Source organism: Petaurus breviceps, unplaced genomic scaffold (genome assembly GCF_028583685.1).
Source record: "Petaurus breviceps papuanus isolate PSGF00001 unplaced genomic scaffold, PetGlider_PUasm1.0 99, whole genome shotgun sequence".
Classification (NCBI taxonomy): domain Eukaryota; kingdom Metazoa; phylum Chordata; class Mammalia; order Diprotodontia; family Petauridae; genus Petaurus; species Petaurus breviceps.
The window spans coordinates 2,669,712-2,696,925 of NW_027187465.1; the positions used below are offsets into that span (position 1 = coordinate 2,669,712).

The following is a 27,214-nucleotide window of genomic DNA, read 5'->3' on the forward strand; positions in this document are numbered from 1 at the left end:
TCCTGTAAGTCCCGGGCTTGGATGGGAATCCCGACTCCTGTAAGTCCCGGGCTTGGATGGCAATCCCGACTCCTGTAAGTCCCGGGCTTGGATGGGAATCCCGACTCCTGTAAGTCCCGGGCTTGGATGGGAATCCCGACTCCTGTAAGTCCCGGGCTTGGATGGCAATCCCGATTCCTGTAAGTCCCGGGCTTGGATGGCAATCCCGATTCCTATAAGTCCTGGGCTTGGACGGCAATCCGGGCTTTGCTGCTCACTTCCCATGTGACCTCAGGCAGACCTCCTTAGAACTCTCAGTTTCCTCTTCTGTAAAGTAAGACATTTGGCCTGGATGTGCTTTGAGGGACCTCCCAGCCCTAAATCTAGGGCCCAATGAGTCTTTTGGAGCAGACATTCTGCCGTGGAGCTGGAAGGGATGAGGAGGCCCAGGGCTGATGGCACCTCCCTCGTGCCTTCTCTCTTCAGGGGTGATTCTTGCCAACTTTCTCCCTCCCGTCCTCCTCAGAGCATCTCTCTGAGACTTGTAAAGGTCAGTCACAAGCCCATCTGCAATCCCTTCCCCTGGGGACATGTCTGGCCCCACTTCAGTTCTGCTTCCACCTTTCCTGGGTGCTCTTTCTTCAGTCACTTGCCCCCAGTGCGAGCCTCCAGCACCCCTGGGGTCACTCACAACGTGACTCTTTTGAAGCTTGTGGTTTTCTAAGACCCAGGACGTCCCTGGGAAAATGCTGGCATTGCCGTCTCCACGCTATTTTAGATGACTCATGGTAATGAAAGCTGTCAGCTCCATAATTCTTTAATGTTTACAAAGCCTCTTCCCCAGGAACGATCTCCTCTCATCCTCACAACAGCCCTGGAAGGTGGATGGTTGTTACCCCATTTTTATAGATGGGAAAACTGAAGCTGGGATAGGTTATGTGAATAGTTCAGGTTTGGTACGCGTTGGAGATCTGAGGCAGGATTTGAATCCAAGTCTGTCCAAACTCTGAGCCTAGCACTCTATATAAAAATGAGGGTCTTCGTCTAGAAGGAGGCCATGAGTTCTAGCGGAAAGAACCTGGACTTGGAGTCCGGTTTGGCCACGACCTCAGAAGCCATCCAAACCAACCTGTAATGGTAGGATTCCCTCTCCTGTACTCCCTCTCCCAAGCACTGAATAGGGCCCTACATGGGGAGTCAGGAAGGAAGAAGCACTTGCTGTCTACAAAGCATGCTGCTAAATGGTGGGGGTACAAATAAGGCAGCCCCGGCTCTCCAGGAGCTCACTTCCTGATGAGGAGGATGGCTCAAGAAGGGTTTCCGCTAGCAGAGAGTGAGCCGCTCCCTTGACAGCATCCCCAAGGATAGAATCTGATGAGCTCTGATGTTGGGCAGTCTGACAGCACCAAGGACAGTGCCCCGGGTCTTCAGGAGCTGCAGGAGCTGGTCCAGGCTGTATCTCCCCGGGCACTTTCCCAGGATGCTGCTGGAGGGTGCTGGGCTGGTTCTCCCAAGGGCTTGGGCTCCTAGGCTGTCTCCATCAGGGTCTGAGGGGGTGTCAGAGTTGTGAAGGGGCTTTGATCTGCCTGGCACATGGTGCTTCTTGCCTCACTTGGTCTGGCTTGCCTGCCCCATGCATGGGGATGTCTGGCCCCTTTTCTCCAGATACCTAGGTTCAGATCCCACCTGAGATCCTTAGTAACTGTGTGACCCTGAATATGTCACTTAGCTCTCTAGCCTCAGTTTCCTTATCTGTGAACTGAGGAAGTTGGATCAGATGACCTGGGGGAGAGAGGAGGGCATGACAGTTGTACGTCTGTGATCCCATGATGATGATAAGAGTTAGCATGCACATAGCACCTTCAAGGTTAGCAAAGAACTTTAAGGGAGGGGTGAGCCCCCCCCCCCCCAGGGAGCCCCAGGCCTTGTTGGACATCTCACTGAAGCCATCTGTCAGTCCCCTCATCATTCACAGTTCTGCTCTCTGAGGCCAAGCAGAGAAGCAAATTCTTCTGCCCCAAGACAGCCGTCCAGATACTTGGAGACAGTTCCCAGACTCTCCCTGAGTTGTCTTCTGTCTGTGACATCTTCTCCTCATGTCACCTCATGTCCATGCTGCCTCATCAGAATCCATCCTGTTTGTTGATTCCCTCCCCAAATGTGGGGCTCAGAACTGGACATAATTCTCCAGAACAGCTACAAACACTTATTAAGCTCCTGCTTTATTCACAGCCCGATGCCCGGGAGTGGGGGCTTGTTAGAAATAGGAGCTAAAACAAGGTTTGTGCTCCTTTAAGGGGCCCATCATTCAGTGGGGGAATAAGGGAAAGTGCTGGAAAGGGCCACTGAAGTGGGAGGCTGGGGACCCCCACGGGATTCCCACCTGTGTTACTTGTCACCAGTGTGACCTTGACCAAGGCCCTTCTGCTCATCAGACTGTAGTTTATTCTTCTCTAAACAAGGGGGGCCCTAAGGTCCCTGCTAGCCCTGAGCCAGTGACCCTTTGGGCTTTGCTGCCTGTTGCCTCTGTGACCTTAGTGCATTTCCCCTCACTGGGCTTAATCTCCCTTCTTTATGGAACAAAGGGGTCAGCATGAATCAGTGGTTCTCAAAATGGGGCCCTCAGATCCCTGGGGTCCTTGAGACCCTTTCAAGGGCATCCACAGAGTCAAAACAATTTTCCTAATGGTTCTAAGCCTTCATTTGTCTACTCCCCACCCCCAAACTCCCTTGGCCAACTACGTGTCTCTATGAGACCAATCAGAATTTCTTCATAGACTTCAGCCAGAACAGCGGGTCTAGGAGATTGAATACAGACAGCGACAGGGGGGGCCCAATGGCCTTCTGGTCAGCCAGATAGTGGGAAGAGTTGCAGAAATACGTACCACGATGCCACTCTTCCTGCTGAATTATTTTGGGGAAAATAGAGTTGTTTCCATAAAAATACGTAATCTATGTTAACAGGTTACACGTTTATCCTTGTGATTTCTAGCGAATTAAATATTTTAAAAATTGATCTGTTTTCATTTCTGATATGGTAAATATCACTGGATAGAACCATAGAGAAAAAAGCTTTGGTGGGGAGGTTATCAGTCATTGTGAAGAGTGTGGAGTCCTGAGACCAGAAGTTTGAAAACCACTTACCTGCGTGACCTGTGACAGCCCTTCCAGCTCCAGTTCCTAGGACCCCAACCCAGCTAACTAAAGTAGGCACCATGCAGATTGTAAAGTACAAAATGAGGTTTCCTGGTTATGAACCAGGGTGAGAGGGGGATTGCATATCAGGGAAGGCTTCCAGGAGGAGGTGTTTCCCATGGCCTTCAAAACTATCAGACAAGTGAAGGGGCTGGACTGGGCTTGGGGGATTGGAGAGAGCATTCATCACTTCCAATCAAAAGATCCCCATTCAAATTCTTTTTTTAAACCATTTTATTTAATTAAATTTTTTTTTTCTAATTTCATGTATAGAACATTCATTTAAAAAAAATGTTGAGTTCCAAATTCCCTCCCCCTTCCTTGAGATGGCAAGCATATAGGTTATAAATGTGCAGTTATGCAAAACATTTCCATATTATTCATGTTGTAAAAGAAAACAGACCCAAAAAACCCTCAAGAATAAAGAAAGCTTTTTTTTTTTTTTTAAGTATGCTTCAATATGCATTTAGACCCCACCAGTTCTTTTTCTGGAGACAGATAGCATTTTCTACCATGAGTCCTTTGGAATTGTCTTGGACCGTTATATTGCTGAGAATAGCTAAGTCTTTCACAATTGATCATCATTACAATGTTGCTGTTACTGTGCATAATGTTCTCTTGGTTCTGATCATTTTACTTTGTATCAGTTCATATAAGATTTCTCAGGTTTTTCTGAAAGTATCCTGCTTGTCATTTCTTATAGCACAGCAGTATTCCATCACAATCATATACCACAACTTTCCAGCTGTTCCCCAGTTGATGGGCATCCCCTCAATTTCCAATTCTTTGCTACCACAAAAAGAGCTGCTATAAATATTTTTGTACATAGAAGTCCTTTTCTTTTTTAATTTTTTTGGTATTCAGATCTAGTAATGGTATTATTGGATCAAGAGGTATGCACAGTTTTATAGCCCTTTGGGCATAATTCCAAATTGGTCTCCAGAATGGTTGGATCAGTTCACAACTCCACCAACAGTGCATTAGTGCCCCAATTTTTACATCCCCTCCAACATTTGCCATTTTCCTTTTCTGTCATACTAATCAGTCTGATAGGTATGAAGTGGTACCTCACTTATTTTAATATGCATTTCTCTGATCAATAGTGATTTAAAGCATTTTTCATATGGTTATAGATAGCTTTGATATCTTCATCTGAAAACTATCTATTCATAACCTTTGACCATTTTTCAATTGGGGAATGACTTGTCTTCTTACAAATTTGACTGATTTCTCTATAAATTTGACAAATGAGGCCTTTATTAGAGAAACTTGCTGTAAAAAATTCCCCCCAGTTTTCTGCTTTCCTTCTAATCTTGACTGCATTGCTTTTGTTTGTGCAAAGACTTTGATTTCATGTCATCAGAATGATCGCGATGCTGGCTGTCTATTGTTTGGTCTTCCAGACTCTTCCCTTCTCTGTAGGTCTGATAGGCACAAAGCCATTCCTTACTCCGCTGATCGCTCATGACAACACCGTCACATCTAAGTCACGCACTGTGAGCCTTTATCTTGATACGTGGCGTGAGATGCTGGTCTGTACCTTGCTGTTGACCTTTAGTCCATCGGTCTCGTCTGACTCTCTGTGACCCCAGCAGGGGTTTTCTTGGCAGAGATCCTGGAGTGCTTTTGCCGTTTCTTTCTCCAGCCCATTTGACAGATGAGCTTTCCAGTTTTCCCCCATTCAAGGCTTAAATGACAATGACGGTGATGATGAGAGCAGGAATATTCCAGTGGAGTTGTGACTCCCTGCGGCAGTGCAGATAGCACCCCAGCCCTGCCTGGTCCACCCTGTCCAGTCCTCCCAGAGTGTCTGCACAAGGTCCTCTCACCCTGGGGTTGTAGGATTGCAAATCTAGAGTTCATTGGAACCCCCGAGGCATGGAGTCCGGCCCTCTCATTTTACAGACAAGAAAACCAAGGCCCAGGAAGATAAGTGACTTGTCAACATCACACAGCTAGCAAGTGTCTGGGGCAGGATCTGAACCCAAGTCTTCCTCTTTCTAAATCCAGTCCTCTCTCCACTTGCTGTGCTCTGAACAGCAGGAATGATGACTAACAGTTTACCTTTGTGTAGGACTGAGTTCACAGTTTTTAGATAGTTGGGCCGGAAGGCCCTTCTGACCCTAGTCTGCCTCCTCCATGCTGCAGACGCAGAGCCAAGGTCACCTCTGCTGTAGCTTGGGGAGCCGTGACTCACTCCTGCCCCCACAGAAGTGCTCCAGGCACATAGCTTCCTGCCAGAGATGAGAGAGAATTGTCCCAAGCTAAAGTGGGGAGGTAGCTGAGCGAGGACATGTCCAAGACAGGGAAACCGAGGCCTCTCGAGAGAGAGGAAAGGATTTCCCCCCAGCTCTCAGTGGCAGAGCCGAGACCAGACCCAGGCGTCTTAAGTTGTAATCTGATGTACTTACACACACACACACACACACACACACACACACACACTCATACACATACATGTGCACACACACACACATACACACTCAGACACAAACACACACTCACACATGCTCTCTGTCTCCAGTTAAACTGGTAAGTGGTGAATAGACAGACCTGAGTCTCTTCTTCCTTCCATTCTTTGTCCAGGGGCTTTTCTGGGCCACACCAGATCCTCACACTGACACCTTTCCCTCACTCCCCAGGGGCCCTCAATCATGAAAAGAATCATTGTTCTCAGAAGCACCGAGGCTCTGTGGTCGGCAGCAGGCCCAAGCCCTGAACCCAGTGGGGTGAGGGGCCAGTAATTTTCCCATTCCTTCTCTAGGTGATCCAAAACGAATTCATCTTGGCCATTGCCTCTGCACAGAGAGCTATCCGTGCAGTCTGGAATTCGCCTGTGGTTTTTGTTTACAAGAGGTCGGCTTGAGTCAGACATATCCTGTGTGTCTGGACAAGTCCCCCGACCTCTCTGTTCTTCAGTCTGCCATCTGTTTCTTCACCCAGTGGGGAGCAGGCTTACAGAACTCTTTACCCAAAGACACGGGCTCAAGGAGAATTCATGCATGATAGGGCCGGAGCTGTGGTGGGGCCAGTGAGAGAACAGAGAGCCTGGAATGTTAGCCTGGGGGGCAGGGGCAGTGGGTCTTCAGAGACCATGGGTTCTTAAAGGTGCCTTGGCCCCCTCTGGCAGTCTGAGGATGCCCAGGGCTCCCTCCTCAGAATCACATGCTTAAATACCTAGATTCCAAAGGCACCCAATTCTGTTGCAGTTCAGTTCTCAAAATCATTTTAAAAACAAGTTCACCGGGCCCAAGTCAGGAATCCCTGTTCTTTTTGAACCCTCCAGTTTTACAAATGAGGAGGTACAGGCCCCCAGAGAAGTGACTTGTGTGAGTTTTCATGGGCAAGTTAGTGACACCACAAAATAATTAAAAAGCCGGACTCGAATGATTTCATTTGATGTTCCAGAAACCTGCTGAGGGAAGCACACAGGATAATGCCCATTTTACAGATGAGGGAGCTCAGGCTCTCCCAGCCACTCAGGGTCAGAGGCAGGTTTCTCAAGGCTCCAGGTGCCTGCAGGACTTTCCCCCCTCAACTAGCATGTTTTGGGGACCTCCCTGCCCTTTTGAAGCTCCTGAGAGCATGGCCAGCCATACCCTCCAGAGGAGCCTCCACCAGGGCTCTGATCTGGGCCAAAGAACTCAGGGCGCTGCCCCACTTTGGGATTCTGCGTCCCTGGATGACCGCAGCTTCCCCCTGCTTGGAGAGAAGGTCATTGGAAGGAAGAGCCTTCGGCAGATTGGCCGTTCTGTGGTTGAGGGGCCTGTGTAATTGAAGTGGGGCTCCTGGTCCCACGGCCAGAACCGGCAATGCCTGTTTATTCTTAGGTAGCCAGAGAACAAGGCAGATGTGTTGGGTGGGGGGAGGCGCAGGGGCTGTGGGTAAAGTAAAAATTCAGGCTCTCGTGATTCAGTCTCTCCTTCAGCCCAAACCTGCCCCGTATTCAAAATGAGCTCTGTGTCCATAAGTGGCCATGGTCTCCAAAGTGATTTTCTTGAGAGGTGGGATGTGTGGCTCGCCCCAAGTCTGTGAGGGCCAGAGCCAGGTAGATACTGGTCTGAAAGCATCTATTTGCTAAGTACTCACTATGTGTGGGGCACCATGTGAAGCTTAGCCCCATGCCTGGCACACAGTAGACGTTTGATAAATGCTTGTGGATTTGGCTGAAGTCTGGAGGTACAAAGAAAGGCAAAAAAGTCCCTGTCCACGAGAGGTTATGTTTTAACGGACCTAGATCTCGTGATTCACAAGGAAGGAAGGAAATAAGCATTTATTAAGTGCCTACTGTGTGCCGGGCTCGGTGCTTAGTGCTGTACTAAGATATCATTTGGTTTTACAACAGCCCTGGGAGGTGGGTGCTGACAGCATCACCAAGTCACAGATGAGGAAACTAAGACAGCAGAAGTTAAGTGACCTGTCCCAAGTCATACAGATAGGAAGTGCCAGAGGTCACATTTGAACTTAGGCCCAGGGCTCTCTCCACTGCATCACCAGGTTTCAGAGCAGGGGTATGGCTAGCATGCAATCTTGTAACAGAAATGGGCCCAGGACCCAAAGGAAGAACAAATGTCCTCCCATTGGGGCAGGTGCCTCCCCGGGAGGCTGCTAGCAAGGGCTGGCTGCTTCCATTGAGAGTCTGGTGCCCCCTGGTGTGTTGGGGAGGCCCCAGGTGCCTGGGCCCACCTCTGTCCAGGCCTGGATTCCTTTGGGATTCTCCAGTGGCACAGGGATCCCTCTGTCCCTCCTTTGTGTTCCCTGCAGAGGCTGGGACAGTGGAGAGTGGTGAATAGAGTCAGCCCAGGGTCACACAGCAGGGGTGCTGGCCATCCTTCCTGGCCCCCCCCCCCCCAGCCTCTTCAAGGCTGCTGGCTCCTTGGCTGAGGCTACTGCATGCCAGGCTTGGGAAAAAATGGTCAGAGCCAGATACCTCCTCATGGTGTCCCTTCAACAGACACCGAATGCCAGGGCCATGAGCATGGGGCATTCAGTGGGGAGCCCCTCGGAGCCAAACCTGCATGTCTTTGGGAGCCTGGGGGCAGGGAAGCTTTCAAACACACCTGTGGGGGTCACGACAGCCTGGGCAGTCAGGGTGCCTCACAGATGCAGCCAGGGTGGGGCAGCCTGGCATGTCTGGTCACAGCAGCTGCTTCTGGCCACGGGGCGGCGGGGGAGCGGGGTGAATGCCTCCAGAGGGTGGAGTGGGGCAGTGAGGAGAGGGATTGCTAAGGCGGATTAGAGAAGGCAGCAGACCCAGAAGCAGGATGGCCTCCCTCTGTCTGGGCCTGTGTGTGCTTCACAAGATCCGCAGGACGGATCACTGAAATGCAGAAGCGGGGCCTGGCCCCGGAGGAAGGGCCTTCATGAGGCGGATCTGAATCCTAGCCGTCTAGCTAGCTGTAGCAGCAGCAGCAGCAGCAGCTAGTAGGCGTTGTGGTAATAGGTGGTGGTAGTAGGCTGCAGTAGTGATGGTTGTGGTAGTAGGAGGGTAGAGTAGGGGTAGTTACTCCTTGACAGTGCTCAGTAAATGCTTGTATGATTAGAAGGAGCTGGAGGGCACTGCCCAGTGGGCACTTCACAGAGTGTCCGCTCCATCCCGATTTCTGGCCTCTCATCCACACCCTGGTTGTAACCACATATTATGAGGCGGCCTTGACACTTTGGGCCCCGCGCTTGACCTGTTTCTCAGGGACAGCCTGGAATGGAGCTGGGAGCCAAAACTGAACTTCAGACAGATGGGCCCGTGGGGCATGTGAAGCAGAGGCTGAGGGCCAAGGCCATTGCCCTGTTCTAGTGCCGGTATCTGGGAGGGACGGGGGAGGAGTGACCTGAACTCCAGGCGCTGGAGTCCGTGTCCTGCCCGTGGTGCTCTGCGGTGTGCTAGTGAAGGGTCTTTGGTGGGTGATGTGGTGGCCTCTGGGAGCTGGCCAGAGCAGGCCACTCAGCCATTGTCCAGGACCTGCCTCGGGAGCTGATGGATGTGAGGACGTGAACAGAATCGTGGGCCCAATTTGCCCTGGATCTGTGTGCATGTTAAAAGTCTGGTGCAGAGAGGCCCAGCGCAGACTCAGGCAGAACTCCGAGGGTGGGCCCTCTCTCAGCTCAGGTGGGAGAAGGGGAGCCAGTGGGCAGCCGTAGGTCATCTGCCTCATGTCACCTCGGCTGCCCTAAGTTTGGAGTCCTTGGCAGTCCTGCATAATGGATAGCTTCGGCAGAAGGCCCCCTCTCCTCCTGAGGGCCATACCTCGTTCCTGGTGCTTGATGGGGTATGTGGACAGCCAATCTCCTGAAGCTTCCCAGAGCCCTGGGAGGGACACCCCCTTCTCCGTGAGGTTTCTAATGAACGCCATGAGCCCCTGTGAATGGCTTGGCTAACCACTCATCTGTTAAACGTTCATCTTTTACAATTTCAATTCAGTTCTAATAAGTTTATTGGCAAGACTGTGAGATTAGTGCTGCCAAATTTAATAAATCAAGTCCCAGTGTCTGGGATGGGGCTTTGCAGCGGTAATGGGGGAGAGGTTTTATATGTTTTCATTTCGAATGACTGTCTACTTCTGATCCCATTATGGCCTTTAAGGTAATGCTTGTCTCTTTCTGCCTGGTCAGGAACAGCTTTCCCAGAGCATCAAACCCTCTGGCTGCCGCCCACACTCCAAATGCCACCTTGATTTTTCCCCAAAATGGCCTGAGGCACTTTCCCATTGTTGTCCCCCCATGGAGCCCAGTCAGTGTGTTTGTACTGCAGATAGAGGGCTTGCTGCCAGCTGTTTGTTTGCTCACTCAGATCTCTCTCAAGCTGTGCTGGATGCTGATGGGGCTGGGATGACACGGTCCCTGCCCCCCATGGGGGGCAACAAGACTGACCAAGCCAAAGCTCCCTGAAGTATGAGGCAGGGAGGGTTTGAGTGAATAGCCAAGGGAGTAAGTCCTGGAGGCTTGTGAGAAGGGCAAGGGGAAGAGGGGCGTGGCTGTCAGTGGACTGGGGAAAGAAGGGACTCCCCAGTCTCTCGAATTGGCAGTTTAGCTACCTCTGCCTGACCTCAGAAATCCCCTGGCCCTGATTCCTGAGCAGGGACCGTCACTGGGTATGCTAAGGCAGCCCACTCCATCTGGCGGCATCTCCACATGGTTGGCATGGCGCTGAAATCGACTCTCCCTGCATCACCTGCCCTTGGGGTACAAGCAGGAAAAGTCAGTGCCATGTCCACCTTGACAAGCCATTGGAAGGCCCCGCTAGAATGGGACTTGGGCATTAGGGCTGTTGGGAATGGTTCAGGGTGGGCAGGACCGGGAAGACCCTTCTTGGAACTCTGCCTGTCTCTGGTCACTGGCCCCCTGGCCCCAGATTTTTAATCCACACACCCAAGTTGGCAAGTCAGTAGGTAGGGGTTGGGAGCTGGAATGTGGAGAACCTTCCGTGCCCAGCTGAGGCCTTGAGACGCGTTCGGTAGGCCATGGAGAGTGATTAAAGGTTTGCTGTGAAAGGTACAGAGTGAAAAGGAGGTGCTGTCTCTTGTGTAGGTAGGGAGATGGGAGGCAGGCTTTGAGCGCCCTCAGAAAGCAGCGTACAAAGGGGATGTCACTCCATATCCTGGATACTGAGCATGAAAGGTCTGAGAGAATCAGGGCTTCTGGGAGAGGTTTCTGAAGGGGGGCCTATGGGAGGGAGGAGGGCCCAAGCTGGGCCTAAAGGCAGGAGTGGAGGCGACCAAGGTGAGCTCTAGGGCCCCGCCATTATCCTCCCCGAAGGCCAAGGGGTGCTCCCTGCCTCGGTGGTCTCCCCCACTCTCTGGGCTCCCTGCCTCGGTGGTCTCCCCCCCCGGGCTCCCCACCTCGGTGGGCTCCCCCCCTTTCTGGGCTCCCTCCCTTGGGCTCAGCTCAACAGCAGCATGGGAGGCTGGTGGCCCCATCACCGGGCTGCTGGCTCTGACCTTAAGGACCTCTGATCCTGCGACTCCAGCCAGGAGACACTTGGTATCAAAGCTTACCACCTCCTGCAATTATTTCCTCATCTGCCAAATGGGAGGGCAATGTCTGTTGGACTTCCCTGACAGGGTAGATTTGAGTCAGAAACAAAATACTGCACCTGGACGGCATTCTGGACATTTCTGCTGCTGCTTTTCTCACTACCCTGAAATTAAAGATGGGAACCGTTCTTGCCTCCCCTGTTTTTGAGCGGAGACCCTTCAAGTCTGTGCCTCGAGCAGGCCCTGCCTGTTGGCAGAGCTGCTGGCCCCCAGTGTGCCCCTGACCAGCCTGTGCATGGTGCCCAGAATTCCACCATTAGAGATTTATTTCTTGAGAAGTTTGGGAGAATGTTGAGAGATCTCTGTTAAAAGCACGACTGTATGTTTTCGTAATTAGGCCTCTCACTTTTCCCTTTTGTTCTGTTTCTTTTTCATAATATGACTAATGTGGAAATAGGTTTACATGATTGCGCAGGGATGACCTGTGGCGGATTGCTTGCCGTCCAACGGGAAAGAGGGAGGGAGAAAAAAATTGGCAACTCGATCTTACAAAAATTGAGTGTTGAAAACTAATTGGAAAAAATAAAATCCTATTTACAAAAAAGAATACTTAAGCCTCGTAGAAGATCTGAGACTCAGAGAAAGTTACAGTTGGGCAGGACCTCAGCAGTGGTGGCCATGTCTCCACCCCTCAGTTTAGAAAGGCAGAAAAAGAAGTGACTTACCCAGGGCCATGTGGCCAAGCGGGAGGGCAGGAATCTGAAGCCAGGTCTTGGGATTCCCAGACGGAACACAAGCCAGGGATCCTAGAACAGGAAGGAAGGAAAGAGCTGAGGGAAGGATGTGTCAAGCACTGTGCTGATCACTTTACAGATACCTCTCACTTGATCCTCTAGACATCCCTGGGAACTAGATGCTGTCATGATCCCCATTTTACAGTTGAAAAAACTGAGGCTGGCAATGAGGTGACTTGCCCAGGGTCACACAGCTGGTACGCATCTGAGGCTGGATTTGAACTGGGGGCTCAGAACTCTGCCACTGTGCTCCCTGGCTGTCCTCAGGATGAGGGGGTGGGGGTACCTGCTCAGGGAGGAGCTGAGGGCATCCCCTCCCCTCCTCACCTGCAGCTCCTGGTTGTGTCTTTGCCGTCTGGACCCCAGACTATGCAGACCGTAGGGCAGGCCTTGTTCCCGGCATTCGTGCCCCTGGGCATGAGTGGCTCCCCTGTAGGCCGACCAGTGGGTCTCTGACAGGTGACTGCAGCAGGCCCATAGGATGGCAGCGGGCCCCTCGCATCCTCTCCACCTTCACTAACGCATTCTGGGCCTCTGATCCCTGTGTTCCACCAAACCGCTTTTGAACCTATTGATATTTTTAGCGGGGTGCACTTCTGTTCCGTGAGCCTGCTGGGTAAAGGAGGACTTGTTTTGTCAGGCCTAAATTTACCGCTTGAGTCTTCCAGGGGTGCCTGGGTTTGGCGAGCCAGACAGGCCCCTTGTTCTCCTCCTTCAGCCCTTTCCCGGTTTTGTAGACTGACCTCTGCCTTTCTGACTCGATGCTGGGTGTACACTGAGGGACGAAAGGGACAGGTGCCTGCCTGGGGGATTCTGTGTCTTCATGGGTATGCCGGGGCAGGCACACAGCTAAGGAGAGTGACCATTACAAAAAGGATTGCTGGCTTTGTGTAGCATTTGCAAAATGCTGTACAATTATTATCTCATTTGACCCCCTGACAACATCTGGAAGGTGGGGGCTGTTATCATTCCCATTTTACAGATGAGGAAACTGAGTGTAAGTGACTTGGCTAGGGTCACCCAGCCAGTAAGAGTCTGAGGGGGGTTTGACCTCAGGTACACAGATAAGCCTGAAACAGGGTCAGGGGAGGGTACAGGGGAAATGGCCCAAGGAGATGAGAAGGTCACTTGTAGGTGGTGGGTGGGAGGGAGAGAAGGGGAATCAGGGAGAGCTTCATGAAGGGGGGGGGGTCCTGAACTGTGGAGAAAAAGGAGGATCAGACAGATGAGATGAAGAGAGAGTTCCAGGCCTGGGCCCCAGCCTGGGAAGGGGCCCCAACATGGGAGGCAGGCAGCCAGGCCCAGGAAGAATGTCAGGGAGGCCAGAAGGGAAAGCTGGCCCCAGATTGTGTGCTGGAGGCCATGTTTGCCAAACTAAGGGGCTTCTCTCTGGCCCCGTCCAGTATAAAAAGGGGTGACCTGCAGACAGTCCCATGGGCCCCTTCCAATTCTTGCCATGGTGACTTGGACGTCAGGCATCTTCCCTTGTGCCTCAGTTTCCCTGTTGTGAATAAATGTAGGTGAGAACACAAACTCTCTGAACTAAACTGGACCTTGAGAGAACTCTATCCCCAGCTCCAGGCCTCCCCAAAGGTGGACCGTGCCCAGAGGCCCCTGGATGATGTCTCTTCTTGTCTCCCAGAGTCTGAGCAGCCCCTCCCCAGGGCTACCACAGGAGCCATGGGAAAGAGATACTTCTGTGATTACTGTGACCGCTCCTTCCAAGACAACCTTCACAATCGGAAGAAGCATCTGAACGGAGTCCAGCATCTGAGGGCCAAGAAGGTCTGGTATGACCTCTTCCGAGGTGGGTGCCCTTGGGACGTGGGCGGCAAGGCCCTGATGTCCACAGAAGCTGCCACATGCCAGCGGGGTCATGGAAACAGACCTGAGTGGGACATCTGTGTGTGAGTGTGTGTGTGGGTGTGAGAGTGTATGTGCATGTGTGTGAGAGTGGGGGGGGTATGTGTGTGAGTGTGCATGTGTGAGAGCAAGGGTGTGTGAGTGTGTGTGTGGGTGTACATGGATGTATGTGTGGGTGTGAGGATGTGTGTACACATGTGTGGGTGTGAGAGTGTGTGCATGTGTGAGAGCAAGTGTGCGTGAGTGTGTGTGTGACAGTTCTAAGGGGTCTTTGTAAAGGTTCATGGTCTCGAGAGCCCTCGGAGCTCCTGCCCAGCATGGAGGACAGTGCCCAGAGGAGATGAGCCAGAGGATCTTAGGACAGGGCTTTTAAAAGCTGGTGGGATGGTGTGCAGCCCAGGCAGGGGCAGAGCTCTCAGGGAGCTGGGGTCCCAGCCATGTCAGAGCTAGAAGATGCAAGAGGGAGTGCTCTGGGGAATGGGGAGCTGTTGGCCTGATCTTGGGGGTACATGGGAGAGTGACTGGTGACCAGAGCCTGAGGAAAGTGCCTTCATACTAGGGAAGAAGAGCAGGGGGGCAGAGAGAACCTGAGGCATTTTGTGTGTCTCTGTCCTCGGGGCACGTTCCTGCCGGACATATCCCCTCCACACCTTGACTTTCCTGGTACACAGCAGAGTTTACTCAGAGGGAGATTGTCCCGCCCCTCAAACTGAGGCTCTTCGGCTCTGCCCAGATGAGACCCAGTCGTTTCTTTGGGTGTCTCTCCTCTGGTCAGGGCCCGAAAGGCCACTCCATTTCTGTTATATGGCTTTGCTCAGCCTTGAGGAGGGAGAGGCCAAGTCTCCATTGGGTGCTAAGGCCCTCATGTAGGCTGAGGAGGGCCGCTGTCTCCAGAAGGCCCGCTTCTATTTCTTTTCAGGCCCGAGCCACCCTGGTGCACCTCACTTAGCCTTGGGGTGTCTTTCTCCTTTGGGAAAATCCTTGCCAGGGCTCCCTAGTCCTCCCCCTGCCTCAAAAAAACATACCTTGTGCTACCCTTGGAAAGAACATGCAACTGCTGGCCCCTGACTGCAGGACATGGGCTTCAGAAGAATAAGGCTATGCTCTGCAGGGGTCCTTTCCTGGCCCAGCCCGTGAGCTGCAAACTGATAGGGAAAGATTTGATTTCTCTGGAATTGGGAAGTCCTGGGGGAGGAAAGTCCCTCTACCAAACCGTCTTTTTGGCTTTATCTTGAAGAGTTTTCTGAGAGGTTGCCCCGGGTCAGACTGCCAGCATGTGGCAGAGATAGGACCCCAGCCCAGGTTTCTCTGGCTTCAAGGCCAGCTCTGATCCCTGCTTAGGTGCCGGGACACGCTGTTGGAAAGATCCTTTGTAAAATCCCATTTGCGGGAGCTGGTGTTGCCATTGTTTCTGAGCCAGCCAGAGCTGAGCTCCAGGTCAGGCTGTGGGTGTGGACGAGAGGAGCTGATGAGTCAGCCAAGGGATTCAAGACAAATTTCTGGGCCTGGCTGGAGGCAGCAAGGGGCTAGAACGCTGGGCCTGGAGTCAGGTGGACCTGAGTTCAAATGTGGCCTCAGACACTTACTAGTTGTGTGACCTTGGGCAAGTCACTTCACCCTGTTTACCCTGAAGAAGGAAATGTTTAACCACTTTCTTTGCCAAGAAAACGCCATGGACAGACAGTCCAGTCCACAGTCACGAAGGGTCAGATAGGACTGAACAGGGCTCACTGTCTCTGATTGGCTGCTGCAGCCAGGCCTACTGTGTGCCAAACACTGGGCTGAGTGCTGGGGGCACAAAGAAAGGCAAAAGCCAGTCCCTGCCCTCCGGGGCTCCCAGTCTAGGGAGGGAGAAGAGTGCTTTCAGCTCTTACGGGATACACGGCATAGGGTGGGCATTGGCATTGAGGGGGAAAAGCTTCCTGTAGAAGGTGGGGTTTAGAGCAGAGGTGAGGAGGGCTGGTGCTCCTGGCAGGGGACATAGCCAGAGAAAAGTGCCTGGAGTCTGGAGATGGAGTGTCCTGTGTGGGAACAGCCAGGAGGCCAGTGTCACTGCAGGGAGGGAGGAAGGGGTAAGAGGGCCGGGAGGACATCCAAAACCAAGTGGCATTTGCGCATCGCTTCCCTTATTCAGACACATAATCCCCAGGAAGGCAGGCACCTGCTGGTGCCAGCTGCGTGGGTAGATCCCATGAGCCTGCCTCCACCCAGGCTTGCCACTGAGCCACCCCCACGGTGAGAGATGACGGCATCTTCACCTGGGTGACTCCTGGCTGAAGAGAATGGGCATCTGCCCCACCCCATTAGAGGAATGTCACCACCTGTCTTGTCAGTGGGAAGTTGGTGAAAGGAGAGGCATCTTAAGAACAGACAGTTCTACTCTGGGCCTGGCCCCATGAACCCCTGGGGTCCTGCTCTGGACCTGACCCTGTGAGGCCCCTGTGGTGTCCTGCTCTGGGCCTGGCCCTGTGGGAGGCCCTTGGGGTCCTACTCTGGGCCTGGGCCTGGCCCTGTGAGGCCCCTAGGGTCCTGCTCTGGACCTGACCCTGTGAGGCCCCTGGGGTCCTGCTCTGGCCCTGGCCCTGTGAGGCCCCTAGGGTCCTGCTCTGGACCTGACCCTGTGAGGCCCCTGGGGTCCTGCTCTGGCCCTGGCCCTGTGGGAGGCCTGTGGGGTCCTACTCTGGGCCTGGGCCTGGCCCTGTGAGGCCCCTGGGGTCCTGCTTTGGCCCGGGCCCTGTGGGAGGTCCCTGGGGTCCTGCACCAGGGCAGGAGGACACAAAAAGAAGTCGGTGTCCCTGCCTTTAGATGTGGGGCTTTCTGAGAGGTCAAGATCACGTGTATGCCATACTAGGGAGCAGTTACCTGAGAGCCTGCCAGCCAGAGCCTGGCCTTGGAGATTTATGGGATCTGCACAGGCAGAAAGCCTGGAAGAGAACGTTGTGGGGGATCATTAGGGGCAGGCCGGGAGATGGCAAGTTTGGGGGACATCAAGGACCCTTCCTGCCCTTGGGGACTTCAGGGAGACCCACCTGGAGACAGGAAAAGATTGCCCGATGCCTCTTGGCTTCTGCCCAGGGGGCAGCCAGAGGCTGTCCTGGCTGACACTGAGGACAGAATCTTTCTGTGGAGCCCCAAGGGAGCCCAGCAGCCTCTGCCAGAGCTGGAGTCCCCCCATGTGTGGAGTCCTCTCCCTGTCCTAAGTGCCAGCCTCTGGATGGGTCTCAGCTGGAGGGCGTCTCTCCTAGAAGGGGCTGAGGGCTGAGCCAAAGCTCCTCTTGCTGTCCCAGGTGCTGATGTTGGGAGCTAGCTGGCCTGCTCTGGTGGCCCCCCCCCCCCCCCCCGGTGCCTCCCCTACTGCCTCCTCCTAATGGGCTCCTTCTTTGGGCAGATGCTGCAGCCATTCTGATGGAGGAACAGAACAAGAGGCCCTGTAGGAAGTTTCTGGAGACAGGTGAGGATGCTGCCCCAGAGCCCCTTGGGTCCAGAGAGAAGGCTGGGACAGCCACATCTGAGCCTCTGACCTAGGGCTTGGGGACACCAGGACACCTCCCTCCCTTCCTTCCTCACCCATCCCCTTCTAGGAGGCCTCAGCTTCCTTACCTAGACTTCTCAGAGCAGCCACTGCCCCTGAGGGGAGACCTTTCTGGGGACAGCTCCCCTCCCCCCTGGGGTTGGGATGGGGTGGGGGGTTGATTGTTACTTGGGGCCCTCCTCCCTCCTCCTCCTGCCTCCTGGGAGGGCCCTGCTCCCTCCCTCCCCTTTCTCCTGTCTCCTATGGGGACCCCTGCTCCCTCCCTCCCCCTTCTCCTGCCTCCTGGGGGGCCCTGCTCCCTCCCCCTTCTCCTGTCTCCTGGAGGGCCCTGCTCCCTCCCTTCTCCTGTCTCCTATGGGGGCCCCTGCTCCCTCCCTCCCCTTTTTTCCTGTCTCCTATGGGGGGCCCTGCTCCCTCCCTCCTCCCCCTTCTCCTGCCTCCTGGAGGGCTCTGCTCCCTCCCTCCCTCTCCCTCCAGCCCCTGGGGACCCCCAGTCTCTCCCTCCTTCCCTGAGGGGCCCCTCCTTCTTTCATCCATCGTAGGTCAGTGTGACTTTGACTCCAACTGCCGATTCTCACATATGACATCGGGGGACCTAGAGCAGCTGGCGGCCCAGGTACACGGTGAGTGTCCTGCTGTGCATGATCAGAGCAACTCCCATTTTAGGAGGACTTGGGGCTTCATGGGGGCTTTCCTCACTGTTACCCTGAGAAGGAAAGAGTGGCAGTGTTATTGTGCCCATTTTATGGCTGGGAAACTGAGACTGCGGGTGGAGAAGTGGTGTAGGCAGGACACACAGGCTGTGAAGCTCGGGAGGCCAGACTTGAACCCAGGTCTGTGGTGGTTGGTGGAAAGGTTGAGGGGTCCTCTGTGACCCTGGTCCCTGCTTCCTGGGCGCTGAGGGCAGTAGGAAGAGGGAGGGGCTCCTTCCCTGCTGGGGTCAGTGGTGACTCTGGGGGAAGTGACCGGAGGGGACAAGCAGGGAGGGATCCATACCAACCCCCATACCAGTGCCTCCCACCCCTGGGCAGGCTCCTGGCTGCCACCCTCCTCCCCTTCCATCTTCTCTGCCCTGGGATTGACCGGGAGGCTGAACCATCATCCTTCACGTTCACAAAGCTCCTCTGATACAGCCGTGCAAGGCAGGACACGTAGGTGGTGTTATCGTGTTTTGGGGGTCAGGAAACTGAGGAACGGGGAGCCTTCTGTGCCTGCTCCATAGTAACAGGTCTTGACCATGTTGTGGTGCCTTGCCCACTGGGTCACAGCTCTAAGTAAAGGGGGTGGGGGCCAGGAGTGCCCCCCGATGGGTGCACGTGGGCGCCCTGCCCATCCCTGTGCCTTTCCAAAGTTCTCCCGGGCTAGAGCCTAGCAGCCCTGAGGAGGTCAGTGTGACAGCTCCCTCTGCTGGCCTAACGTGCCCAGCTGGGCAGCATCCTTGGGCCTGTCCCAGGCTGTCTGGCCTGGATGCAGTATGTGGAGGAAGGGGAATGCCAGAGGGGAGGGAGGCCCCCGGCAGCCAGGGAGGAGCAAGCCTCGACCACCTCATACTTTGGGGCTGGGGCTCCCCCTCAGCTGCTCTCTGGGGGTGGCTTTGGGCTTCCTAAGCTGGGCTGGGGACTATTGTTCAAGGATGTATGGGACCCGCCAGCTTGGACATCCCCTCTCACTCCAAAAGTCTGTGACTCTTCCCCGACAGTGATCACCCCACGAGATCTGCTGGCAAGTCAGACCCCCCTCCTCTGAATATCATGAGCCCCTTGGCAGAGACTCCATCACCCCATGGGAAGTGGGAGATGTGGGGCGCCCAGGGCTGAGGGCCCAGCTCCCATAGATCCCCTCCTAGCCCCTCGGCCTCTGCCCTCCTGATCCAGAAAATGGAGCCGTGTTGGGCACATGGGGCTCTCGGAGGCCCCTTGAAGTGCCAGCTTTCCATGACTCTCTTCCTCTGGTAGCCAGATGGTGTTTGGCTGGCAGCAGGGCAGGAGGCAGGGTGCTGCTTCCGGCGCCTTTCCCAGAGCTGCGCGTGTGTGCCTGCCTGCCTGCTGGCCGGCCTGCAATAGAACCAGACTCGGGGTCCGCTCCCCCTCCCCTGCCAGGCCCCCAGAGCCCCCGCCCAGCCCAGACACAGCCGTTCCCTCACCCCATTCTCACCTCCCCAGTCTTCTCTGGGTTCTTTCAGCCCTTCAGAGGGTGTGAATTCTCAAGGTGCTTTCCCAGCCTGGTCCCCCTCTGGCCACTCCAGTTTGCAAGGCCCTTGTTCAGCCACAGCCTGCAGAACTGAGCACAGTCCTCTCTCTGGGGGGCTCTCACCTCCTTGGAGTCCACACCGTCCCTCCTGTAGCCCTGGGTTAGCTCTTGTGCCAGCCCCAACATGCAGTTGACTCATGGAACTTGCAGTCCACCCAGACCCCTAGATCTTTGTCAAACTGCTGTCCAGCCCTGCCTCCTCCACCCTGCACTTGTGAAATTAAGGCTTTATACAAGTCCCTGCTGGATTCATCTTAGATTTTGCTAACTTTCTGGCCCGTCACAGTTCTCCTCCCCATGCTGGCTTTCCCCCTTTCCTTGGGGTCTCTGCACATGTGAGGAGCATGCTGTCCATGCCTTCATCCAGACTGGTCAGAATGTTGAGTGTGGCCGGGCCGTGCACAAATCCCCAGGCTGCCCCCTGGAGACCTCCTTCCAAACTGATATTCGACCCCTCACGGCCCCTCTTTGGGGCCAGCCAGTCACCCAGTTTCTTTCAGTCTTCTCAGGGAGAGAACTGGGGAGTGACTTGCCCACCGTTAGCCTCTTGAGGGCCACCGAACGGGGCAGGATGAGCAGAGGCCCAGTCTTGGCCCAGCCTGGCACAGAACTGGGACAGTGAATACAGGCTTCCTGGACCCAGAGTCAGAAAGGGGGCGAGGGGCGGCTAGGTGGAGCAGTGAATAGAGCACCGGCCCTGGAGTCAGGAGCACCTGGGTTCAGATCCAGCCTCAGATACTTAACAAGAAACTAGCCATGTGACCTTGGACAAGTCACTTAACCCCAATTGCCCTCCAAAAAAAAAAAAGAAAGAAGGCAAAAACCCCACCCCAGACACGCCCTAGCAGTATGACCTTGGACAAGTCATGTCACCACTGGCTGCCTCAGTTTCCTCTCCTATAAAATGAGGGGGCTCTGAGCTCTTGAGCCAGGGCTCCGGGCCTTCCTCAGATGACCCCTCCCTGTGGCTGGGCAGGGAGCAGGGGTTGAGGCTGGACTCTGTCTTGGTGGAGGGGGGAGGCTGGTTGCCCATCTCAGCAACATCACCAACCTCCTGGCCAGTGTCTGACCTTCTTCCCCAGCAGTGCAGCTGGCGCGCTGGCCCTTGTGCCAGGGCTGTGTTGAAGAGCCGGCCACACAGGTGGCTGGGAGTGGGCATGGTGCCCTGAGCGGAAGAGCCCCCGAGAAGCTGTCAGTGGCTCTCAGAGAAGGGCCAGGGTCTTCTTGGGGCGGAAGGATTGCCAGGCTGGGCCAAGGCTGGACCTTTGCTCACCTTGTCTTCTCTCTTTCCCCTGACCCAGAGGAGAGACTGTCCAGAGAGCAGGAGATTGTGGAAGTGCCAGAGGGGGGCATCGAAGACTGGCTAGAAAAGCGAGCCAAGCGACGGAGCTCTGCCCAGAGCAGCAGGTACCCAGCCCGGGGCAGGGGGCCCTCCCCTCCTCCCCTTGAGAACATCCCTACCTCCCAGTGAAGGTGTCAGCTGCTGTGACCAGGCAGGGCTTGAGCCCCCCGTACAAGCAGGCCCAGGCCTGGCTTTGCTATCCTGTACCAGCGGCCAAGCCTTTTTGGGTCAGCCTCCCTATGCTTTGCTTTCCAAACCAGCCCCAAGGAGACACTGGCTTCTTCCCACTGGGCCCCCTGCTGCAGGCGGCCCTCTGTTCTGTTCCACGGTGGGGGGCTGATAAATGGAGGCTGAAATGAATTATGGGCAGGGGAAGCAGAGCTGGGGTGCCAAGAGGGCTGTTCTCCAGCCTAGCAGAAAGCCATGGGTGGCAGGTCTGTGCCCCTGGCTGGCGGGAGCCTCAGGGTTGCTGGGCTGGGCTGTCCCAGCCCTGGCTCTCATCTGGGTGAATCAAGTACCTGCAGGCCCTCCCTCCAACCCCTCATCCCTTCTTCTGTCCCTGCCACTCGGGGCCTGGGGACCCTCACAAAAGGGCAATGATCACGGGTTCAGATTAAATATCTGGTGTTGAACAAAGTGCTTTGGTCCTCATAACCTGGGGGGGGGGAGGAAGGGGGGCTATGATTTTACCCATTTTACTGATGAGGAAACTGAGACAGGCAGAGGTTAAGGGGCTTGCCTTAGGGCCACACAGCCATTAACTGTCTGGGGCTAGATTTGAACTCAGGTCTTCGTGACTCCAGGGTTCGCACTCTGTCCACTTGGATACCTAGATTTAGAGATGGAAATGAATGAATGAATGAAGCATTTAGTAAATGCTGACTGTGTCCAAGGCACTGTGCTGAGGCCTGGGGATCCATGTAGGAGGTGACGTGGCCCCTCGTCTCCAGGAGCTCACGGGGAAAGGCCCAGCCACAAGTCAGAGGGAAAGGTCCCATGGGGTTGGTGGCAAAGCAGATGGTGACTCCTCTTCTTTCATGCCATGTCCACCGCTGAGGATGCCAAGGTCATTTAGTCTAGCCCTTTGTGGGTGACTAGCCCAAGGTGCTGAGCTGTGGGGCAGACGTCTGAGCCCAGGTCCTCGGCCTCCCAGTCCTGGGCTCCTTTCTATGAGTCAGCCTGCTCTAAGGGATGAGCCAGGGGGAGAGGACGAGGCGGCCTCCCCAGGCCAGCTGCCAGCTCCCTCATGTAAAGGCCGGGCATCGAGAGCACAATGGAGATGATTCTGTGGGCCCAGAGAAGCAGGAGAGTCCTGGCTATCGAAAGCTCTTGATCTGAGCAGGGGACTAAGTGCCCGGGAATCCAGGCTTTGTCTGGGTCCCAGTACAAGTGATCCTGTCTGAATGGAGGGGGCTGGTGGTCTGAGTTTAAAACCTGGCTGTCTGGAGCAAGGCCAGGCCCCCATCCCAGCAGTCCCCTTGTGCCTCCAGTCTCCAAGAATGCAGGGTCTGGTCTGGTCCCCTCCCCAGTCCTGGGGAGAGAGCACTGAGGACTCCAGTCCTTCCGGGAGGGGCTCCTACCCAGAAGGCACTGGGGCAGGGGTACGCTTGTCAGAGAGCCGGCAGCTTCCCTTGTCCTGAGCAGCTATAACTGGGTACAAGGCCTGTGACAGCCACGGGGGATGGTCTAGAGGGAAAGGAGATGAGAAATGGAAGCCCTTGGAGGGGACAGGACTTGGCATTGGGAAATCATAGAACCCTTGGGGCTGGAAGGGCCCAAGGATGGCTTAGGCCAGCTCCGTGTCCAGGCAGCGAGTTCCCTGCATGATACCTCCAAGGCACACGGTCCCCCAGCCTCTGCTCAGACACTTCCGTTGGCCTGAACATGCTTATTCCACTGTTGTTTACCAGTTAGCGGGTCTGCCCTCCTGTAACCGCTGCCCACTGCTCCCAAGGCAGAATGAGCAAATCCTCCTGCAGGACGTGGCCCTTCAGGCATCTGGAGGTGCTCACTATTTCCCCCTAAGTCTTTTCCTCCCTGGGCTAGACATTCATGTTTCCCACAGCTTTTCATGTTACTTATTAAGGATCAATTCCCAGGCCTGTCAACTCTTGCTTAAACATGACCTCAACAGGAGGAAAGGAATCAGCTGAGCCAAAAGCCCTCTATTCAAATCTTGACCTTGCCACTTCTGACTTGTATGACCTTGGGTAATACCCTTCAGCTCTATGGCCTCATGCAGTTTGGGCTTTGGGCCAGCTGACCTCTGAGGTCCCTTCTAGCCCTGAGGTGTGTGATCTTAGACACAATGACCTCTGAGGTTTCTTTCAGCTCGTAAATCTAGACTCCAGTGATCAGTCCCGTTTTTCTTCTCTTCAGGATGGCTTACTATTGAGAGCAGCCTCTGGGTGTGGAGAACTCTTGGGTTTCTTCTGCAGCCCCTCATGCCTCCTGACCTTGAGTAATCTGGGTACTTTCTCCCTGGGTGCCCCATTTTCTCAGCTGCCAGTGGCAACCACCAGCACTTCCTTTGCCTGCCTCCCCAGGGGGCTGGAAGCCAGAATTAATTCCTGTTTTTAAAGGTCTGTTCCATCTTAGAAAACTGGACTACTGAGTGGGAAGCTATTACTTTGATGATGATAGCGATGGTGATGGGGAGGATTGGCCCCTCGCCAGCCAGCGTTCTCCGGGGGGGGCTCATTCTCGTGATAGATGAATGCCATGTGTGTCTTGGGAGTCCTGGCCATTTTTGTTCCTCATCCTCTCCCAAACACAGCCCTGCCTGCGGTTTCATTAATGATGCAGCCTGTGTTTTCAGGGAATGGCAAGGCTCCCCCATCCCCAAGAAAGGGTTCTGTAACTTGATCCAGTGAACTCTGGTCCTGCCCCTGGTCCCAGCAGCAAATAGCCACTCTAAACTGCAGCTGCTTCTCATAGGAGTTGGGCAGTTCTCCATCAGTACTGCAGTGGGGGGTGCCAGGGCTGCTTGTATCGGTCTTGGCCGTGTGTGTGTGTGTGTGTGTGTGTGTGGTGCTTGTATCGGTCTTGGCCTTGGGTGTGTGGGTGTGTGTGTGTGCATGTATGTGAGTGTGTGCATGTGTGTGTGTGTGTGGTGCTTGTTTCGGTCTTGGCCGTGTGTGTGTGTGTGTGTGTGTGTGTGTGTGTGTAGAACCCCTAGAAGGCGTGTGTGTGTATGTGTGTGTGTGTGTGGTGCTTGTATCGGTCTTGGGTGTGTGTGTGTGTGTGTGTGTGTGTGTGTGTGTGTGTGTGTGTGTGTGTGTATGTAGAACCCCTAGGAGGCATGTCTGGGCCCTTGACCTCAGAGCACATGGAGTGCAGGACCAAGGGTCAGGGCCCTGCAGTTGTCACTAACTGTGTGACTTTATACAAGTTACTTGACCTTTCTGGACGTCAGTTTCCTTTCCTATAAAATGGGGAGTCGGTCCCATCTGACCCTGAGGCATCGTACTGATGGCAGTGTGCCTGTGCAGAGGGGAGGGTTCGAAGGGGTGTTCCAGGTTTGAGTGGCCCCAGCACCAGCCTCTCTTGGGGTCTAGAGCACAGGTGAGTTTTCAGCCTGGTTGTCAGCACCGGGATGGGTGTAGAAGGGGTTCACAGCCTTTAGGGCGACCCTGTCTCAGGCCCACACTGAGGCCTCTCCCCTGTCCCGTCTCCTTGCTGTCCTCCTTCCCCCTGCCCCTAAACACACACCTGCTTGGATCATGGTCAGTATTTTTCTAATGAATGAAGAGCTGGTGTGGCCTGTGACATGGCCGTGCCCCGACTTGCCTTGCTTTGCTTGGTCCTTCAGATTTCTTCTTCGGTCCTCCCAGTGTCCCTCTTCTTTTCTGTCACAGCTGCATTCCTTTCTGTTAGCCTCCCTTGCACTGGCTTGCCATTCTCGTTCTGTTCTCCCCCTCATTTCTGCCCTCCTGGTCTCAGATCTGAAGGCTGGGGAGTTGGGGGGGCCGGGAGAGGGCAAGGAGCATTTGGGAGGTTCAGAGAAGACAGTCTGTACAAGCTCAGTTCTGGGCCCCCGAGAGACTGTAAGAGAATAACGCAGCTGGAATGGAGTCGAGAGGAATCTTTAGGCTTTACAGGTGAGGAAATGAAGTCTCCCAGAGAGTCAGTGCCCAAGGGCACAGAGCCAGCCCCCTGCTCCACTTCTGACTCCTGGACTGACCACGCTGTTCCTCTGAAAGTCTTAGGTCCTTTCTGACCTCCCCTGACCTTGAACATGACCCGAGTGTCTGCCTTGCCCCTCCTTCCCGGAGCATTCCCTGCTTGTGTCTCCCTACCCTTATCAGGACATCTGGCTTCAGCACCCACCCCCAGCACCACCATTAACCAGAGAGCTGAATTCTGCTCTCCGCAGCAGTCTGCCTTGGATCCAATCCAAGCAGAGTGGAGGGACCGAATTATGGAGAAGCTTCGTTTGTTGTGAGATGGCCTCCCCTAGATGGGGATTCCATGCCCTGGCCTGGCGAGGAGGCGGTTGGGATATGGGCAGAGGCACCCAGGGGGGCTTGGTGGCCATTTAGATGCCTGCTGGGGCTTGGCTGTGGGCACTGAGCCAGCACCTGGCTGGACATTGGCAACTCCATTGCAAAGGAAGAGAAAGCTCAAACCCTTGCTTCCTACAGACTAGCCAGCTACCTCTGAGGATGGGGGAAGCTTCCCTTTCTCCCTTCCCCGAGCTCCCAGCTCATCAGCTCTCAGGGTGCAGACCCAGGCTGGGCGGCCAGCCCCACCTTCTGCGCTGTGGTTTGAGAGGCCCTAGGGAAGCTTCCTTCCTTAGGAGCCCCCTCTCCCCAGGCACAAAGCCTAGGAAGCCTCTTCAGCAGCGTAAATCACATCCATAAACCACTTTACAGCCTAATGTTGTATCGGCAGAATCCCCGCATTGTCCAGCCTGAATTGCGGCAGTAAGAGCCTGGAGAGGAGGCAGGGAGAGGAGCAGGCATGAAGCGGGGCAGTGGGGAGAAGCCAGGCCCTGGCAGAGCTGGACAGATATCCAGGGATATCAGAGCTAGACAGGATAGCCACCCCCCTCATTTTCCACATGGGGAAACTGAGGCAGGGGAGTGGAAGGAGCCCTGGACTTGAAGCTGGAAGCCCTAATAGAAATCCTCACTCCCAGACTTAGCTATGTGACCCTTGGTCAGCGGTCTCCCCTCTCTGAGCTCAGTTTCCTGTAAAATAAGGAAGAAGAGACTTTCATTCCTTTCCTATCTCCCAAGGTTGCTATGAAGAAAGTGCTTTGCAAGCCTTAAAGCATGGTACAGAGGAGAGCTGCTAATCATGAAGCTCCTGGAGCTGTGGTGGCTTTGTGGGGGGACCATCCATGCTCTTTGCGGCCCAGCCTCCCGGCCTTCCCAGCTGCTTCCTGGGCAGCCTTTCATCTAGAAGCTCACAAAGCTGAGCTGGGGGCTTCCCCGGTCCCCCACCCCGCCCCACCCAGGGGAAAGAGCTTTCAGCAAATGACTTAAGGGGCCCCAGCCAGCCACCCAGGATTCTCCCCAGGCTTGTGTCCCAAGAAGCCAGAGCCAGCTGGAGCCAGGGAGTGTCTCTGGCCTTCCCGGCCGGGCCAGACTTCCCCGGGGACCAGTCCCAGGGAGGACAGCCGTAGACCTTGCCACCCTCCTCCTTGCCTCCTTTCGGTTACTTCAGCTGCAGAGGGAAGGAGAGCTGAGCAAGGAGTGTTTGGGGGTGGTAGAAACACAAGAGAAATCCAAGAGGCAGCCCCTGCTCTCAGGGGGCTTGCCCTCTAGGTGGGTAGATAAGAGGAGCCCGGCATAGTCTGATTGGGCAAATGAAATGTGCGTGTGTAAAGTGGGCAATGGAAGACCATGCGATAGAGGGTCTAGTTTGGCTGACTCAGTCCAAGGGCTGGAGTATATAGGGGGAACTCTATGGGGGATGGGGGAAGGACTCCTAAGATGGGGGCGCCCCAAGTAGCCTGGGTGGCTTTAGTGATGGAGGAGACACAGGGTCCAAGCCTCCAGGCTAATTCTTTACTCCTTTCTCCTAGCACACTGTCAACCAAACCTGTGGTCTTCCAGTACCCACCAGGCTGGCCGCCCATCCAGGACCTGCCGCCATCCCTGCGGGCCCCACCTCCTGGGGGGTGGCCCCAGCAACCCAACGTCCAGTGGGGCTGAGAAGAAGACTCACCCCATTCCTGCCACAGAAGGCCCTCTAGACTTCTCGGGGGTGGGAGGGGTGGAGGGTGGGGGATCCATCCTGTTTCCTAAATTGCAATAAAGGGTGCCAGCCTGGCAAGGAGACA

At 54.8% G+C, this 27,214-nt stretch overlaps 1 protein-coding gene across 2 annotated transcripts in view; it reads left to right on the top strand.

The window, feature by feature from the left end:
- ZMAT5 (zinc finger matrin-type 5) overlaps nucleotides 1–27,214 on the top strand; it is a 28,548-nt gene extending 1,334 nt beyond the window's left edge. For both annotated transcript variants that reach the window (XM_069081848.1, XM_069081847.1), the window contains exons 2-6: nucleotides 13,581–13,745; nucleotides 17,190–17,252; nucleotides 17,876–17,956; nucleotides 20,885–20,990; nucleotides 26,957–27,214. In XM_069081848.1, coding sequence (XP_068937949.1) covers nucleotides 13,619–13,745; nucleotides 17,190–17,252; nucleotides 17,876–17,956; nucleotides 20,885–20,990; nucleotides 26,957–27,086 — 507 coding nt within the window. In that variant the 5' untranslated portion in view covers nucleotides 13,581–13,618 and the 3' untranslated portion in view covers nucleotides 27,087–27,214. The remainder of the gene's footprint in view (nucleotides 1–13,580; nucleotides 13,746–17,189; nucleotides 17,253–17,875; nucleotides 17,957–20,884; nucleotides 20,991–26,956) is intronic.